We start from the raw sequence: 16,890 nt of genomic DNA, 5'->3' as shown, positions 1-16,890 counted from the left end.
TTCAAAAACACACTTCAGCACCTAGTGAAATCATGATGGCTTTGGATGATTTACTGAATGAAAGCACAACAAACACTTTCCTGTTCCCAATATGTTTATCCCCACCACGGTGCCGGGTGGAACAGAAGAAAAGGACGAATGCTGTAACTAGTGGCCCTCACGTTGTTTCCCTTGTTCCTTTGTGCCAGGTGACGAAACCAGTGGCTCGGGCAGCGGAAGCGGCTGTACAGATGACATCTGTCCCACTGAGTTCGATTTTGTCACAACTGAAGCACCATCAGTCGACTCCGACAGGAGGGAGGTGGAGGCTTCAGCCACGCAGCCTGGCTGGTCACTGCAGACGTTGCTTATTATCTTCATTAGTTTTGTACTGCAGAGACAGTGGAGATAATCCTGGATCTGGTCAGAGAAACTGTCTTTTAGCTACAGAAACAGCCAACTTTCATCTTTTCTTATACTCTTGGACTATGGACCATGCCACAAACACTTGCAGTTTTCTACAAGAAGAGAGCAGTACGGCAATCTGCCTCCCTTTTTTGTTTTTCCAAAGAGTACCAGACACCAGACCGAACTGCTTCCTGCTTTTTTCAGATATCTCTGATGACAGTATCCACTCTTGAGAGAATTCTTTCTCAAACCTTTATTACAGGAGACTTTCTGAGCTTCATTTCCTTTTATGCTGCAAATGTAAAAAAGGATCTTACTGTGTGTGGTTTTCCCTAACAAGAAAAAAAGGAGGGGGGAAGAAACTAAGAAAACAGTTTTCTTTCTGAATCAGGCCTGACTCTAGGCTGCTGCATTTCAACAGAATATCAAGGAAACAAAAACAGTCAAGAAAGGAATAAAAAAAGCAACTATTCTTCACTGACAGCCAGGTTTCCTTTAGGAACTTCTGTAAGATGATTCAGGTCATCAAAATAATCAATGCTATAGGGAGGAAGTCTGGATTTTTTTCCAACACAAAAGTATGTCTCAACAGTGAATGTCTTGCACTCCATCTGCCAACCACATCAGATTGGTATGAAGGTAGAAAAGCTGAAAAATAAGCTTATCTTTTAGTATAATAGTAACTCCACTAGCTTCAGAATATCATGTTACAGTTGGTTAGGATTTCAGTCTTTATGCCCAGTAAAAAATTGAGTAGTAGCATGATCTCACCTAGCTTCTTTTAGTATTTATCCATGTTATGCAATTGGCACAGATTTCCACTTAGCTCACCATCAGCCATGGTGGTAATGCTAAACAACGCTTCCGACAAATCTCCCGTCAAGGGTTTGGACAGAAAATAATCTCTTGTGATATAATCTCTTTCCTTTTGTCATTGTTCTGACATCAATTAGGACTTTCTGCTACCATGTTCATTATCCTACCAAGATGATAATTCTCTAATGGACTAACAACAATTGGATCAATAATGTGTTCCACACCTAACTACATCTTTTGTGTCAGTTAATTTCAATATCACAAGGATTTCTTCTGCAAAATTTCAGAACAAACCAATATATAGTACTGACATGGAGATTTCTTTCACTTTTTTAGTCTTAGTATGATCATCTATTTTTATATATATAAAAATATATAAATCACAGATTTTAACTTCTTAATTACAAGCTCAGGGTTGACACTTCTTTGTAAGAAAAAAAATCTTTGGTCAACCAGCTCTTCTTTTTTTGTGCTGCTCTGAAAAGTAACCCTTTAATGACTGGTGAGCACAAAAATCAAAGAGACTTTTTTTACATATACAGTTGTCCGTTTCTTAACATGTTTGTAGGGTGGGAGAGAAAAAGGTCTCTTGTATGCATTTGTGGGGAGCATATGAGTTTGTGTGATAGGCCTCGAGAAGGACATGGATGTTATTTGTGATGGCAATTTTGCTCTCAGATTCTTCAAGGATACATTGCTTTAATAATCATTGCCTAAATGACCATTGTCCTAGAGAGACAACTGTGCATCTGGTTGTAAGATTGGAGGTGGAAGCTGTTTAAGTCCTGGACAAATGAGTGTCAACAATTAGACATCAAAACCTTCCCTTTTCCATCAACCACAGACAAAGGGCTTCTGTGACAATTCTGCATGGTGTTGAAATGATTTGCCAGAAATTAATTTCCTAATTCTTACAGAGACTCTGGAAATGGTATAGACAGATTACGGAAACAGCATAAAACCATCCAACCATATTATGATCTAGTAGCAGAGCAGGTAGACCATATCCATTGCAATCTCTTTTTCTTGTCAAATTATAATTAGCTATTGATTTAGGCATGAAATTAAAGTAGAAAACACACAGCACATTAGGATATGGTATACTTAAGCACTTTTACCAAAAAGTATTTACAAACTATCTATATAGTATATCTAATAAAAGAATGCATATGTTTTGAGCCACTTGTATGCCATTCTTTTTTTCCCATTTGTTTGTTTACTTCAAAGTATGATGATCTGTTCTTCTTGATCCAGCTTAGTGTGCAGGACTTGCTGGCTAGGTGTTCAAATCACGCACGTCTTACATCAGCTGTAGCAGTGCTTCCTGCTGCTCCAATGGTTCACTCGATAGCAGATCTCATGATTCAGCATTCAATGCCTTCAGAAAGTTAAAGAGCAGAGTTCAAGCCAATCTTTACAAACTTTTTCATTGGCCCTGAAAGAGCAGGTACCAAGCAGAAAATATTTTCTTTGATTTTTTTCCTAAACTTGCATACACAGCTTTCTACAAGAAGACACCTTTAAAGCTCTCCCTGTAAATCTCTTTCTATGTTTTTTCTTCCTCTCAGCAACCTTGCTTCAGGGCAAGTTGAGCGTCATTTTAATTTTTCCTACTGTGTGATTATTCGGTGGTAATTGATACTATTTCCATCTGATCATTCTGGATCTGGAAGCTTATTGACAGGTAACAAAGTCCTCTGAGGCAGATCCACTGTTCTACCAACTCCGCACTGCCGCCTAAGGAGGTGATGGACTCCTAAGGCCTTTCTGTTAGCTTTGGCCCACATTTTGGTAATTTGATGACTGTTTTCAGCTGGTGCAGCCAAACTGGGTGTCCAAGGTGCTCTCAGCTGCTTTTAGACCTCCAGGGACTTATGTGGGTAAGGACTAAGAGGAACGTTCAAGAACTAGGGGATTTGCTAAAGGCTGTTCTCACTTGGGTTGTTCACAGGAGGGGCCCTGCTCTGCTTGGACTAGATTTTGCAAACTGCCAATGAAACAACAAACCAGACAAATCATTGCCAAAATGTGATTGTCTTGTGCGAGTTCTCCTAGAAATTTATGTCTTCCATATTATTTCTCCTCTTGTTTTCCTACTATGCATGGTAATATCTTATCAGGAGATGGCGATGACTTTGTGTGAGGTATTAGGCATACATTTCTTTAATAGTCCCTAAAGATTGAACATTCTTCATACATTGCATTTTTTTTTCTGATATTAAGAGAGCTATTAAATCTACAGAGCAAATGAAATTGGGAATGAAGGAAAGAAAAAAAAGAGCATTCATGTTCATAAGTGTGAAAATCTACATAATTTCCAGTGCTTCTATTTTTATATCTATAACATCCACTAACTCTCCTTCTAAGGTAATTTTTTGATGTGCCATTATTTAAATATGTGTCTTCTGTTAGCAGCTGGTAAAGTAAGAAATGAAAAAGAAGGCAAATACCTGTTGAAGAAAGAGGACCTAAATCCTAAGGAAAAAATACTCTGATTGTATGAACTCTTTATGCTCCGCAATCCAGAAGTTCTTTCCATTTTATGTCCTTCTACAGTGGAAGCCCTTGAAAAATTAGATTTAATGAGTAACACAACCAGTGCTGTAGATCCCTGTGAGGTTTTCCACTTTAGTATTAATTGCATTGATTTTACATTGTCCCCAAATTTTTAGCATTCACTGTACTGCAGATTTTTCTGCTGATGATTTCTACTTACACTACTATAACTGCAGTGCAGACTACCTGAATTCTGACTAAACTTAGGCCTTTCCAAAAAGACAGTCAGAAAGGATTGAAAGAAGAGAGTCAAGATTTCCTGCTAAAGAGGGAGAACAGAGGAACCTGTAGCTCAGAGGTCTGGTAAAGGCTGATCTATCCCATTTCCCTAGGAGTTCTGCCCATGGAAAGCTCTCATAATCAGAGTCTCACTTATAAAAATTATCCCAATTCTGCATTTTTTTAGGAAGGTTGATTCCCACAGCTGTGTGAACCAGTTTGAGTTGTTTCCATGCAAAATGGCTGTGAGCTAGAGGTGTGCTTGGGAGGTGGACTGTGCACGCAGTGTCTCAGCAGGCAGCAGTTGCCTTCAGTTTATTAATCAACTCTGAATCATTATCAAATGTAACTATACTTATTCACTGAGGTTATTTTATTACTTCAACATGAAAAATAAATTACAGCACCAATGCAAGTTATGGATTTTGGTTTTAATTTACTTCCAAAGATAATCCATTGAAACTGAGTACAGAAAATTTTTTAACTATCCTGCAGAGAAAATCAGATTTCTGCAAATTTCATTATGGAAACAAATATCTGAACAAACTTCAGGTATTAAGAAAAATTCCACATTTCAAAGACTACAAAGTTATATTTACTATATCACCCCAGAAATTTTCAAACCTGCTGGATGAGAATGAATAGAGTTAACAAGTGGAACATCACACAGAACTGCAAAACCCCTAATTTCAAAGGGAAATTCAGCAGTCAAAGGCTAACACTTAACTGTGGGGCTGAGAACATGTTCTCAAAAAAGAATGCATACTTCCAAGACAATTACAGCAGGTAATGCACAGAACAGGACAATGTTTCCATTATAGCTATTCACATGGACTGTGAGGATCACATTAACACGTGTGATTATGACCCTTTGTTGATGAAAAAATGATAAAGGTCAGAGTACCATCATAATAGGGAACATGAAAGATAAACAATATATTAGCCATTTTCTCATGTGTTAAAAAGCATAGGAAATCTAATGGAGAACCAAGAACTTTGAAACTGACTCTTAAATCAAACTTATAACATGAGGCAAGAGGTCCAAGGTCTCAGATTAATTCAGTCAGAACATTTTCCAAGAGTCTAACCTATTCAAATCTGCTGACCAATACAATCACTTGAGACTAATTTGCCGATGTAACAACATGTTCACTTACAGTACTCACTGCCTTTTCTAAAACTGACTACATAGTTCGCAATTCTTATTGTGCATCACTTGTGGTTGTATAACAAACTTGTGCACTGCACCTGTGAGAAATCTTGTCCCCGTAACAAAGCAAATGACATCTTTGTCATTAACCAAGATTTTGACTACAAGCAGGGAGAAAAAAAGTAAGTCCTTTTTTCTGGAAGTGGTTCATATTTTATTTGGTTTTGATTCTTACTAAAATACCAACAATTGTCCACAAAAGAGGTGACTTTGCCATCCGCACCAGTAAGATTCAAATTTTACTCCAAAGCAGTCGCAGTACGTCTACACAGCTTCCCCACTGCTGAGGTCTCTGGTCTGTTTGAAAGCTGAAGAAAGTCACAGAGGTTTGTCCATAGTTTAAAGTCAACACAGTTAAATCAAACTGTTTCAAGAAAATTAGTCAGTATTTCAGTCAGCTCTCGTTTCACCTTTATTTTTAGTTATGTAGCATTGTACTTAACAGTGTAACATGCATGAAAGGCTGTTGTCTCATGGCACACCGGATAAAAAATTATTATAGCTTTTTCTCCTTTATTCTGACACCAGGAAATCTGTGAGGCTTGAGACTTTAAGCACTAGGCAGCATCCAGTGGTGTAGTTTGTTTATTAAAGTAAGAAGAGTTGCATTAGCAAAAGAAGTTGTCTTTTTTCTTGAGAGGGACTAGGGAAATGGAGTATCCCTGTTCATCATCAGCAAAAAAAAGAGGCACAGAATGGTAACTATTTATCTTAGATATTGTGAAGTACCATCTGTCAGTATCTCTGAAGACCCTTTAAAGACAAATTTCCAGGGAAGACAAATAACTTCCTCTAAAATAGAAATCAATATTATTTTCTTCCTTGAAGAAAATACAAAGTACGTGGCTTTCACTTCCAAGTGTAGAGTAAATTGGAAAGAAATCTACCTTCTGCAGAATGAAAGGCTAGCCATTCAGACAGTTCTGTTGCTTTCGGCTCCTAGAGATGCTTTTATACCTCTCCAGGGTTCTGCTGATCTCCCACACAGATTACCTGAAGTAAGGATCTTCCTGGGCATGCAGGTTCTCCCTGCCAGTGGAGGAGATTGTTCTTCCAAGATAGTAGAGAGATAACTGAGTAGTGAGTGAGGGGAGTAGTGATTTCACAGTGAGACCTAGCAGATCTGTGACCATGGGGATTAACAATAAAGGTGACTGCAAATCACACGAGGGACAGTTCCTCACAACTGTCCAGCTCTTGCTTTCAACCTATTGTCAGTGAAGTTTCTTTGTAGTCTGATTATAATCATCTACTTGTCCAAAGGCCCAAATACTGCTTCCAGAGACAGTGATATTTCTGTAGTTTGCTGCAAGCTTTCTTTCTCTCTTAGTTCCAGGTACACTGGCTAATTCTATATCTTTCAGTGTCTGAGGGAAAACCTGCTACCTAAAAGAAGTCTTTGTGTGAGTAGTCCTTTCTTCCTAAAAATATGCGTTATTTATTTAGGCACGACAGTCTTTCACATCTCTCACAGAAGTGATTTAATTCCACTAAGCATCCTGTGAATTTTCTTCCCAGATCTGAAGAGGTCACACATGGAGGCTTTGGAGAAACCTAAACTCCAGTTACCCATCCAAGGTTTCACAGAGGTCTCTGACATTCTACTGAATACCTCAAACACCATGTTACAAGTGGGCTGTACTCTTTCTTCCCCTTCCTCTCCTCACTTCTTACCTCTAAGTATCATCCTAAGCCTGAAAAGTCTTCTGAAATTAAAATTTCATCAATGCTAATGCATTCTTTTTTGTCAAATCTGTGCTTACTAATGATAAACATTTCTAACTAAATTTTCTTGTCTGGCTCTCTTCTTGTCTGCTGCATGTCCTGTCTGTCTCTGAATCACCGATGTCCAATTATGACCATTTTCTTCTCCAGGCTGAGCTGTCTTTTCGGTCATTTTTAGCTCACTGCATCTACTGTCTCCCTTCTCTCTATCTTTGTGCCTTTGGTAGCACTTAATGCTTCTCTTCGCAGATAAAGGTTGAAGCAACAAAGACATTTTGTTCACTTATTTAATGGTTTTCTCTAGGTTTTAGCAAACTCCACCTTTAGCTTTTATTCCCTGTTCTAAACATGTTCTGCAGGTGTACGTTCTTGACCATCCGACAAAAACCCTGATGACTCTTTTTCCAACCTAGTGTATTATTAGAGCTTATAGACTACGTTTTGGTTTATTCATTCAGCTGCAGTAAAATTGTTTCTTCCTTGTAACTATAGAATATAAATTGCGTTTTGTATCCTCTGCTGCACTGATGAGCCAGCAAGGCCAACAGCAAAAAAAAATGTGGCTTTTCTATAGCAAGATTAACTGAACAAGTAACAATACCAGGTAACATTTCACTTCAGTTCTGAAACTGATTGGTTTGAGGTTTGGTGCTGGATATTTTCTTTCCTTTTATTTTAGTTTAACATTCTGGGCTTCATTCAAGTTATTTTTACACGGGTTATGTGTATATTAGATTATATGCATGTAACATAATTACAGATGCACTGTTTCAGTCCTTAAATAAGGCAGACTTATTTTGAGTAGTCAGTCAATGTCAGTCTGCTTCTAAGAGCTACGGAGTAGTAATAATTCTTAAAAGTCTGCCCAAAGAAAAGTTGGAGGAGTTCAGATTTCAGCTTTATGTCATTAGTTGAGTTTGAGGCTGCAGGAATATTTTGTAAATAATTTGTGAATATGTGCATGTACTCGAGGGAGGAGAAAGGGACCACTTGCATCTCCAAAATATTCTGAAGCTTCTTTTCAACTTCTACCTGATCTGAACACAAATTTACCAATGGAGGATTTGCATTCAGATGTTCAGGGATGTAAAACTACATAAATTTATGGACATTTACATACTGGGTTGTCCTAGGCTACTTTGGATTTTTGATGAGCAGTATCATTTTATTTCCACTAGCAATTTTGTTACATTTAACAAATTCAAAGAAAGAGTGTTATTTAAGTAGGTCAGATGTCTTGATTTGGGTATCAATTGACATTTATACTTGCTTGTTAAGCTTTTACGGCTCTAAATGTATGAAAATTGCTTGAAAGCATGCAGATTGTTATCTCCAGTTTTGATGCTGTATTTCTAGATTAGTATTTGACATAGTTAAACGTGAATTGATGGAGGTGATATTTGAATGCAAGTGAAGTTTAGAAGAAGATTGGGTTTAGACAGAATTAGGGTTGAGTTGAAAAAAATCTCATTAAACACTAAACTTGCTTTTCTATGGATCCAATTTTAACAATTCAGCCTAATTTGACACAAGAAAAAAAAAACTATATATACTGTTTCTAGATTATACCTGAAACTATATGGCACAGCTGCAGCTTTGGTAAAGTCCCAATCAAAACTGAAGTAAAAAAAAAAATCCCGTGTTCTCCCGTCACCAAATGCCGCTTACAGAGATGCAGTATTTAGTAGCATATGGCAGCGTATATATATAAATATAGCAGTGTAGCAAGAGAGAGCTTGAACTTTTAAGGAAAAGATTCTTTATGGCTTTGTAACTTCAGAGAAGTAATGTATTATGGGCAGAAAGAGAAAAATTTATGGAACGGTTTTGATACATTTGTGAAATAGGTTTCACAGAGCCCAGTACCTTTTGTGTAAAATGCCTTAAATTAACTTTCTGTAGGGCTAATGCAATCGAAAATTTTTCTGTACATAGCCTTTTATAATAATTACTTCGGATGCAAACCTAGGCTTTTCTTTCCACCACAATCATATGCAGCCTTATGATTACTAATGACAATAGACAGACTATGAGAGCTCTGCTCTATTAGCTGTAAATGCACTTTTAGTTCACTTGTAGACTTAGAGCTTGAAAGCAAGAAGCAGTGACAATGCCAAGAGCACTGAGACCTTCCTGATGGTCAATCCCTACATTCTCTCAGGCTTGCAATCCTTTCCCACTGGCTCCTTTTCCTCTCACCTCATCCATCTTCATGAAAACCAGCTGTGTCTTAGGGCTTAGAGTCATCCCACCAGGAGCACATTGCTCAGCAGGGTTGTCTTTCTAGATCTCTGCATTTAGTCAAAAGACATGAGCATGTCTGTATCTAGGAAGAGGCTTACCTTTCTTCCCTACACAGATAGCCAGGGACGACAAGGCCTGTCATGAAGGCACTTCATTTGAGTGCCTGAAGGTAGATGCCACTGGTGAGATGGGAGGGATCCAGGCTTTGCCCAGACTTTGTCTTGTCCTTCTCCTTGTTGGCACAATTGTGTCTTTTCTTCATGCCAGTGCTGGAGTGCGGAGCTTGGAGAGGGATCCCATCTTCAGAAGTCATAGTATAATGTAATGACTTTGTTGCTGGGCCAAACCAGGCCTGTTTTAACTAGATGTACAACCAACATGCATTCCTTGTTCTGGATACTGCCCAATGCTGTTATGTTTATATTCTTCCTTATAAGACATTTGAACCTGTCAACTGCCCTAGCTACAAACACACAATACAGCTGCCTTCAGTGTGCAGATGCACAAAGGATGGAGCTCAAATACGTCTCTCCTGAAAGCCCAAATGCCTTTGCAAGCCTGGTGAAAGCATTGTGCAGGGCTCGAGCCAGATCAGAGAGTTAGCGAGGACGAAGGTGTACATCACCAAAGGGTGGAAAGCAGATAAATACAGTGCCTCAAGAATGAGAACTGCAATAAAGATACCTTTCAGGTATAATCATTAACGCACTTAGTGATTCATCAGTCTCAACCCTTACTGCATCAATGAAAGGAAAATACGCATCTTCTAAGAGGTCGGTAGAGAAAGCAAAGTCAATATACACAGGTTAATGCTAACAAACCACTAACACACCTCTTGCAAAATACCTGATCGTCATAGACAGAAAATAACTTTTTCAAATCTGAAAGTAATTAAGTGCAGCTTCCTCTGCATCCCCACCATCTCTTGGGACTCCATAGTGAGGAAAACCTTTTTCTTTCCCCAACTTACTTTTTGGGGGTTGGTACTTGAAATGCTGCAGAAACAAAAAGCCCTAGCTGTAAAGCACCCACTTTTCCTCTTTGTTCTCCTTTTTGTATTTCTGAGAATGACACGCTTACATAGTGTGTGTGAGCGTGCATCTCTCTCCCTGTATATATATTTATTTACACATAGACACACACACACATATATGTCTATAAACAGTCACAAGCTTGTAAATTTCAGGTGCATGTGCTATAAAAGAGTATTGGAAGAATTCCATTTACCGCAACCCTTGACAGAGACCTAACAAGGAGAGTCCCAGGCAGGGTCTTCTGCTTTAGAGATGTTTATAGCTTGTGTCTACAAATGTTGTTGCAGTTTTCTGAAAAAGCTATGGAAGAGAGTGAGTTTGCAAATATTATTTGGCAACATCTGCTGCTACTAGTAAGGAAAATGTATACAAAAGACAAATATCCAGATAAAATCAGCAGCTTCAGTGGTATCCTATTCACAGTATTCCAGGGCTTTACTGTAAGGAATTTCATTATTTCTTGTTTTATTTGAACGTGAAAAAAAACTCGTAAAAGTTCACTGAGCTTTTCAGAATCCCTACCTCCTTCCTTTCAGGCTACAATAACTGTTAAATGATGACTTTTCTATATTTATGAAAATATGTTCTTCGAGAATGAATTGGGTAAAATATTGATGATCAGAACTGTCATCCTATTTGGTGGGTTTTTTTAAGAAAAATATTCATCATTCACAGAAAGTGGCTCTGAACTTCTAATGTTATCATCTGGCATGACCCCCCTTAACTGAATTACAGATTTATAATCATACTGCCACTGTCCATCACACGAGAATGACATGACACAACAATACCCAATGGACTACCCCCACTGCCACTAGGTCTTTTTCATCACATCTTTCCTTTCCACATACTTTCTTCCACAAAGTTTAGATTAGTAGAAGTTTAGTAGAAATGCATTCATATTTCCCTGTGGATAGAAAGAAGAATGTTTGACATTTTCAAGACAATCATCTCAGATGGTACTGTTTAGCCCACTGCTTTTCCATTTCCCCTGAAGTCTTATACTAAGTCCAGCGCACAACATTTAATGTGTTTTTCACAAACCAGTGATCAGTAATGTAAATATCATTTCTTCCCTCAAGACTTATAATGAATTCTGTGTTTCTTAAGCTTGTTTCTTTCACAATTTGTCATGTCAAGGATGTTAAAAATGATATTTGGAAATGACAGAGCAGTTTAACCATAAACTGCTCTGTTCCTGTCCATTAGTAAGAGAAGGTTGACTGCAGGTATATTTTGTTGGAAGGGTTGTATTAACAGTCATTTACACACACATAGATATATATATATATTTGTAGTCCTGCGCCTGCTTCTTTCATGTATCTTTAAAATTACTACCAGATAATGAATGACTTCTTGTTAAACTCATTTTTCGTAATGCATCTTCCTAAAATATAGGCATTAGAAGACCTTGCTGCTCAGCCAAGGCAATTTTGCCTGGTGCAATATTATGTTACTAGACAAAGGCATTTGAAAAAGGCCATATATTTTATTTTCTAAATCAATACTTTCTTTTGCTGCCTACTGAAAAATCCTTCTTTAGTGCTTACAACACATTTGAGAGTTAGAATAGGACTGTAATATTCAGTAACAGACTGAGCCAATAAATAGCATTGTTAAAGATTAATTTTATTTGCCTTGCCTTTTGCCTGCAAATGTTATCCACATAATGCTTTTCATGTACCTTGTTAGTTTCCCTGCACCATAGTATACATATATTAATGAACATGTATTTTCATTGACAACAGTGTAAGACAGCTTATTTTTCTCATAGTGTTATTCTACTCTTTATTCATGTGCATATTTTAAATTTGCAATGGCTTGTTGGAAAGTCTAATTGATTGTCACTGATTACTAGCCAAAGTGTTGCTTTTGCTGAGAAACCATTACATAAAATTCTGATGGTTACATGGAAGTTTAATTCTGATTATTAGATCTTTAGGATATTCTTTTTAAAATAACAGCAAACTCTTTACCGGTGAATCTCCACAAAAACACTGTGTTAAAAATGTTAGAAAAAAAGTTTTTGCGGTTGTCTTTATAATGAGAAATAAAAATACTTTTTTCAGTTAAACAGAAGATGTATTGACCTTTATATTAATCTTGCCATAATTGTACTGGCAAAGCATTAGAATATAGACTCCACAACTGACTAGCTCTCTATGCAGAGAGAGCAATATGTCAGCTAAAAAAAAGATCGTATTGCTTGTCAGGAAAGTCTTAGTGATACAACACACAAAGTCGTATGCAGACCATCTACTACAGGTATCCAGTTGCAGCAGCTACTGTGATGTGCAAAATCAAGAAAACATGAGGAAGTCAAACTATCTGCCACCCAATGCCATGAGCTCTCAACTGTGTACATTATCAACAGACAGAAATAGGGAAACATATTCTCTCCACCTGTTGTAGGTATGCATACGATATGTTGCTCCTACTTCTCTCCATTGACAATACAGAGGATCCTTGGTCTGGCATCACAGTATAATAGGCTGTGTGAGTGGTTCATAACCATCTTTGGCTTAGAAACCATTATGGATATGCACAGTGCCATAGTAGGTGGTTTGCACACAATCCATTAATCCAGCTATTAAAAATAAGTGGCCAGAAGTAATAATTTTTATTGAGGTAACTATTCCCAAGGTGTATGGATAAGGACTCCCCAGTGTAACTTCTCCTCTCAATCCAAAGTTTAAAAGTGTTACAGCAATCTGGACAATGTAATTTACACTGTGTGAGGACTATGCAATGGAGGATCAGAAACGCCTTCCCCCGCCTCTCTGGCCCTCCTTCCACTGAAGCTAGTGAGAGTTTGCCATCAGCTCCGGTACCAAGAGAAGTATATCTAGCAGGTTTGATACTAAACATTTGAATTTGCGCTATTATCATCAGTGTCTATCTCTCAAACAACAGTGAGGACACTTCATTAGTTCATAATTACAACAGTAAAAAAGTGTGGGACGATCTTTTACACTGTTGCTTAATATTCAGTACTGTATGTATATATATATATTTGACACCTCAGTGAAGACTTTGACATGCCTTATTCATTCTAGTTATTTTTACAGTATTGGTTTTGTTAGATTGCTTTACCACATACAAAATAAAACTATAACTGCTCTGACTTAAAATTGTCCACTTCATTTTTATCCAAGATGTTTTAAACAAATCTAAATCATGTTCACGAGTTCTTCTCATTGTCATCACCCTTCACTCATGCCATGAAGGCAATGTATATTGATGGTTTGAAAACAGGGATTTGATATTCTCTGATAGACTACAATAAATACCTGAAGTAAGTACCTGCCTCGTGTTTTGTGGTTTCTCGGCTGCAAAATGAAAAGTGCTCTCTGCCGGCCAGCAACGTTAATCCCATGATTGTCAGCTACTGGAGAATCATAAGGTAAGAAGAATCTTTAAAATCATATATGAGGCATTCATTCTACAGCATTGTTTTCCCAGTTATATTTATGTGCCAATGATGTTCCTCTGAAATCTGCCAGAGAAGTGAAGATCATTGTGGAAATGTCAAAAGCCATGACATCTAAGGATGAAGTTTCAAGCAGTAGTTGTTTATTTATTCTTTTGCAAAAGGCGAGAGCTCTATATATTACTATATGTAAGATGGTTTAAAATATTATATGCAATTGTTATTTTAACTTACTTGTTAGTTCTGATTTAATGAGATTAAGAGCTCATTTAATGGTAGTGTTTTATTGCAACTGTTGAACACCATTTTTTTTTACTTAAACTGTCCAGGATATAGGAGTCTTAAAATGTAAATCAATGTTGTTCTTTAAGAAATCTGGGATCTGTCTAATGAAAGTGGTCTGTTTCTTCATTTTAATTTGTCTTATTCTAATTCTTGCAGTGGAGTCTAAGATTTCATGTGGAGTCTTTAAACTGTCAATACAACTTCCTCAAATTTTTTTCTGTTGATTTGATTCTAAGCTTAATGATTTTGTTCAGATGCCTAAGTGTTGCTCTCTGGTGTCACTTTAAACAGCTTAGGCTAGCCAAGACATCTGCCCAGAGCCAGCAGACATGGCACAGGACCTGCAGAGGCCCTACACCCTTCCAGATTGGCAGATGGACATCCAAGTGGGATAGTCTGGAGAACCTCAAATTAAACTAAAGGCCTGTGTTTAGGCAGCAGAATCAAATTACTAAATTTGAGTGAGCTGAATTCCACCCTAATCAGGTATAAACTTAGATTTGAGCCAACTGAATGTCACCATGAGGTGAGGTTTTGTTGTCTAAATAGAGGCATCATTGCCATTATGGGTACCTGCAGGCTTGGTTCAGCTGCCCACTGGGTCTGTCCTATATCCTTTGTTTACATCTTCTAGTCTTACTCATTAGACCTTGGATTTTCTTGTATATCTCAAATGATATTGGACACTTTTGTGAAGCTCGTTGAGTCACGGCTGATATTGCATTCCAAGATACCGGTGGGTAGCTGGCAGATACACAGAGCAGCAAGTAGCCCACAACTTTCTAGAGAAAACGCATAGTACTGTTGAGCATCTCCAATGGAACTACATTAACTACCTCTGAGTACCCACACTAGGTGTCTAAGACAGATAAATCCTGCTACCTTCTAGATGTGTCTGTTGCCAGATGTGTCTGAACTGAGAGAGACTAACTCATTTTATAACAATATTTGCAAACAACGTTTCAGCAGGGTTGAGAATGCACTCACTCATTTAGAGCAGACTGCTGTGTTCCCCATTCTAGACCAAAACACTGGCTTTTCAAATAAAAAAATAAATAAATTTTGCAATTTACAGCCTCTGAAGAAAGATTTCCAGGTTCTAATAATTTCACAGTATTCTTTACTTTCTTAATACAAAGCAAATCTTGCTGTGCATGTTTTGTGCTCTACAAGGAGGAAAAAACAATTGCCTATCACAGAAGAACTTAGCAAAAGCATCAGTTTAAATTCTGCTACCTTTCTGAAGAGAAAATACCTGCAATGGTGCATAGAGTCTTCTGACGATAAATAAGTCGTTTTAATTATTATTCTTTTCTCAGACACTAACCACAAGTTTCTATTAATTAATGGTGCCTTGCTTTAAATCCTGCTGGAACAGAATGAAAATACGAATTGCTGGAGACTTGATCCAATTAAGTGTCCAAAATTTAGCTGCCTATTCAAACACCACTGAATCTATTTAGTCTAGAAACACTATGATGGTGATTTGCTCTGCCAGATTTCTCATATTTGTTTCATGACTGTATGAAACATGGCAAGTCTATTATGATTCTTTGTCTCATCAGAATGTAAATAAAATTCAAGGAGAAATGAAATGTGAGAAAGTATTTTTTAAAGTGAAAGTATAACTAGCTAACTGTTTGAAAACAACAGATGCTTTTATTTGAATGGCAAGTAAAAGTTCTGATCTGTTCTTTATCTGTCAGGTATGTTGAAAACCACCCTTTAGCAGTGAAATGATATAGATATACTAATGCGGCTTTACTGAATTTGCTTGCACTTTCAATATTATAGTTTTAATACACTACAGAAAATAATATCATATTTGTATCTATGAAATGCATATCCATTCACTTGAATGTTTGGCTATTATTGATAGCAAATATTAATAAATCAAATTAATTGTTGTCAGTAATCCAGGAAAAACTGTGGCCTGAGGAAACATTTTCTGTTACACTGCTGAGCTGAGACAGACCAGACACACATCAGATATAGATGCCAAGCTAATATAAAAATTGTGCAAGCGTTAAGAATTTGCAATATGATGTAAATGCAAGAAAAAACTCCCCTGAAACTGGAACCTGCATGAGGTATGATATTGTCTTATGAGCCTACAATATAAGTGCAGAAACTCCTCAAAACATTAACATTTTAACATTAGATGTTAAAAAAATCCATCTTTAAAGTGTAAACTTGACTATACTGAAAACAATTGAGAGTAACTACAATAAAAATGGTTAATATATGGAAGAACAATTTGTGCTGCACATTTCATAGTGCTTTTTAAAAATATAGCTAGGTTTAAGGCCCATTCTACCTTCTTCCACTGTAATGAATACATATGTTAGAGAAGGATGAAATAGATATATTTGCAAAGCAAGGCAGAAAGAGCCAAAAGGACAAGGCAAGCAATGTGGAAGAGAAGGGAGACTGCAGAAGTCTCCAGAAGAACCAGCAGAGGTACAGTTTCTAGGCACCTTTCCAGCAGAAAACATGGAGCTGGGACAATCCTGCACTGCCATGAGAAACACTAGACATTTGGATAGGCTTTTTTTCCTTTTCCCAACTGTTATGAAGCTTTGAAAACATTGTTTCCCTATTCACTAATTCTAGCTTTGTGTGTAGTAACAGTACCATTAAATGTTGAAATATTTGAGGGACAACCTCCCTAAAACAAAGTTCTTTAACCATGGCACAGCCACAGCTAAAACCTAAGGGATTTCTATTCTAAAGCAAGCTGCTCTGCTACACACTTCATGAAATGTGGAAGGAAAAAAGTCTAACATTCCCTGGCTGCAAAATTAATTTACTGGAACGTTTTAGGCAAAGGCAATATCCCTAGGCATTTTGTTGTTCAGTAAATTCCCATTCCCGGTCACTTCGCTCTGTAAAACCTGCTTTTACCCGGCTTCCAAATAAGTCATGGACTATTAGAGAAAAGGAAAGGGTGTAATTTTGTGTATTGCTACTAGAGATGGGCTTTC

At 37.4% G+C, this 16,890-nt stretch overlaps 1 protein-coding gene across 2 annotated transcripts in view; it reads left to right on the top strand.

Moving 5' to 3' along the window:
* GPC6 (glypican 6) overlaps nucleotides 1-13,599 on the top strand; it is a 757,324-nt gene extending 743,725 nt beyond the window's left edge. For both annotated transcript variants that reach the window (XM_054070846.1, XM_054070836.1), the window contains one exon: nucleotides 189-13,599. In XM_054070846.1, coding sequence (XP_053926821.1) covers nucleotides 189-391 — 203 coding nt within the window. In that variant the 3' untranslated portion in view covers nucleotides 392-13,599. The remainder of the gene's footprint in view (nucleotides 1-188) is intronic.
* The last annotated feature ends 3,291 nt before the right edge of the window (nucleotides 13,600-16,890 follow it).

Source organism: Cuculus canorus, chromosome 1 (genome assembly GCF_017976375.1).
Source record: "Cuculus canorus isolate bCucCan1 chromosome 1, bCucCan1.pri, whole genome shotgun sequence".
NCBI classification, from domain to species: domain Eukaryota; kingdom Metazoa; phylum Chordata; class Aves; order Cuculiformes; family Cuculidae; genus Cuculus; species Cuculus canorus.
The sequence above is the reverse complement of the archived record's forward strand: the minus strand, read 5'-3'. Positions and strand labels throughout refer to the sequence as shown.